The following is a 2,452-nucleotide window of genomic DNA, read 5'->3' on the forward strand; positions in this document are numbered from 1 at the left end:
CAAAGGAGCACATAAAGCAAAGAGTGTGTTTACTTCCTGATTGCCAGTGGCCACTTCATTCCTGATTTGGGATCACAGGATGGAAAGGAAGGGACGCGGAGCAGGAAGCAAACAAAGCTGGACCAGGCAAGGCCAGAGGGATGCGATCCGCCAGTGTCACCGGGCCCAGCTGTCCAGGCGCCCCGCGGCAGTGCAGGGGTCCGGCCGGGGCCGCGGAGAGCAGCGGCTGGGGCAGGAGCCGTGACCGTGCCGCCGCCGCCCCRCCGAGGCGGTCCAGGAGCGACCAGCGAGCGGGGACCGAGGCGCGGAAGCCGCCGCGCCGGGCACTCACCGGGCGGCGGCTCCTCCAGCGCCAGCTGCAGCTGCTCCGCGACCAGCCTGAACACGGCGGCGGCGGCGGCCCCGGCCCGGTGCGGGCGAAAGGGGCCGGGGCCCGCCGCGGCCCGGCTGCCGCCCCGGTGGGGTCGGGCCACCCCGGGGCCACTACGGCGCCGTCCAGCAGCAGCAAGGGCAGGTCGGTGCTTCTCCCGGGCGGTGCAGCCAGGTGGCGGGGTCGTCCCGGGGCAGCCACGGCCAGGCGGGGCCGGGCGGCGGGAGAGCCTGCACCTGGGCCGGCCGCCGCAGCGCCCCGGGGCTCACGCATACCTGTCCCTCCACTGCGCCTCCCGAAAGGGTTTCTTCGGACTGCGAGTCACCGGAGCACACTGCTGTGACTCCCAGGAGAGTGGCCAGCCCCTGCCTTGCAAACAAACAGCCGTCTCATTCACCGGTCCAGCAAAGAAACACCATCGAGTTATCTGATGCATTAAACACATCGCAAGCCAGGGCTGTTTCTCTGAAACAGGTTAAGTGGTCAGGTCCCCTCCCTCTATGCCACAGCAGAATGCCTGTTCGGCGAGCATTACAGTAACAGACCTAAGCCCACAGCCTAGATTCGCATGTCCCAGGGGGTGTCAGACTCCAGCCCTTGCAGCAATGATGGGACAGAGATGGGTGACAGCAAGCACAGGGTGCTCTGCACCTAGTCCTTCAGTGCTCACAAAGCAGCTGGAAGGATTGCAGCATGGGCGTTGAACACTGCAGACAGGGATGCAATGGCCACAAGAGCTGGCAGGCATCGAGAGCGTTAGTCTCTCCTCTAAGGAGAGATTCCACGTGCCATGGAGTACAAAATCTCACAGGATGCCTGCTATGCACACTAAGCCTATTACATTTAATAAGCCTGAGCTGCCTGAGAATGGAAGTGTGACAGACACTGGCAAGTGAGAGCACAGAGGAGGATCCACAGGTTTGAATATGTCTAAGATTAGCATGACGAGATTTCCCCCCTTTTTCCTTCCCTCAAAGGGCATCTTGTATATAACTGAGTAGGCACCTAGGGCAACAGACAGAAGCATCTTCCAGAAGTCCTTGTTCATCTTGAGCAGGATACCTGCTAGGAGGATCCCAGGCATGCAGAGCTCGTCTCCACAGCTTGATCTGCATGTCCCAAGAGCGGCGGCTATATTTCTTATACTTGTTTGGAGTTTGAGGGTGAATTCCTGGCTGCCGAGCAGCCCTAAGAGCAAAGCACAGTATCATCAGCAATTAGGAACCTTCTTAAAAACCTTTCATCTGGCAGCAAGTCTCCTCATTCCCCCCAAATGCCAGAAAGTCATGGAGAAACACCCAGCTGCCCTTCTAACAGGAGACTGGTAGAGCACTGGGATTATACCCTGAGATCTCAAGATATGGAAAGGTAGTGAAGTAGTTTGTTCAAAGGCAAAGGGCTGTCACACTGACATTTCAAGCATTTCTCCCCAGTAATATTTATGGCTGGCCAGAATCAGGGTTGTGGGAAATTTAGTAGACCCAGGAACTGTCTCACTTGGGGACTTGCTGAAGGAAAAGCTGGTAGCCCACAGTGTTCTTCCCATAATCAATCTGCTTCTGCCTCCTTTGCAGGACGATCTCGTCTCTCTCAACATCTGACCTGGATAAGGAACAGCCAGCACTAAGACAGGGCAGGACAGACCCTGGCACTGCAGCTCCATGGTGTGAGCACTGACCTGGACGCTGAGCAGGATCCTCGCGGGATGCCTGTCCTTGTCCCAACGCCAACACTGATCATGTTTACACCAGAGGAAAAAGGCTCTGACAACAAGACCTGCCCCAAGYAAGAGGAAATTATTCGGCTGAAGAGGCTCTTCAAATGAAGTCGTTTATTACTAGAAGCACCACTGCCCTACGCGGTGGTTAGGGCCGCTCTGGCTCTTACAGCGCCTGAAGAGCCGCTTCGCCGCGGTCGAGCGCGACTCGAGCACGCGGAAAACCGTACGGCCCCCGGGAGAGCCCCAGGCAGGCCAGCCCCRCGCATGGGAGCCACTGCCGCTGCCCCGCCGGCGGGAGCCGGGGCTCGGCCCGCGCCGCCGGGGTGGGGGGAAGGGCTGTGCCGCCGCCACGACGGCGGCGG

General features: G+C 59.5%; 2 protein-coding genes across 11 annotated transcripts in view; one reads left to right on the top strand and one right to left on the bottom strand.

The window, feature by feature from the left end:
- Window positions 1–586: 586 nt before the first annotated feature.
- The window catches only part of LOC112964854 (oocyte-specific histone RNA stem-loop-binding protein 2-like), a 4,029-nt gene continuing 2,163 nt past the window's right edge, over window positions 587–2,452 (bottom strand). Inside the window, exons 1-3 of one of the 3 annotated variants that reach the window (XM_026063443.1) lie at window positions 1,868–2,048; window positions 1,433–1,558; window positions 587–739 (exon numbers count right to left, since the gene is read on the bottom strand). In XM_026063443.1, coding sequence (XP_025919228.1) covers window positions 636–739; window positions 1,433–1,558; window positions 1,868–2,033 — 396 coding nt within the window. In that variant the 5' untranslated portion in view covers window positions 2,034–2,048 and the 3' untranslated portion in view covers window positions 587–635. Of the gene's footprint in view, window positions 740–1,295; window positions 1,559–1,867; window positions 2,156–2,452 lie in introns of those variants that run through there. The other 2 variants (XM_026063442.1, XM_026063444.1) reach the window with 2 other exon arrangements.
- CDC25C (cell division cycle 25C) overlaps window positions 1,971–2,452 on the top strand; it is a 9,421-nt gene continuing 8,939 nt past the window's right edge. For 7 of the 8 annotated variants that reach the window (XM_026063435.1, XM_026063439.1, XM_026063440.1 and 4 more), the window contains exon 1: window positions 2,057–2,155. In XM_026063435.1, coding sequence (XP_025919220.1) covers window positions 2,076–2,155 — 80 coding nt within the window. In that variant the 5' untranslated portion in view covers window positions 2,057–2,075. Of the gene's footprint in view, window positions 2,156–2,452 lie in introns of all 8 variants that reach the window. The other variant, XM_026063431.1, reaches the window with a different exon arrangement.

Source organism: Apteryx rowi, unplaced genomic scaffold, assembly GCF_003343035.1.
Source record: "Apteryx rowi isolate R43461 unplaced genomic scaffold, aptRow1 scaffold_2, whole genome shotgun sequence".
NCBI lineage: Eukaryota > Metazoa > Chordata > Aves > Apterygiformes > Apterygidae > Apteryx > Apteryx rowi.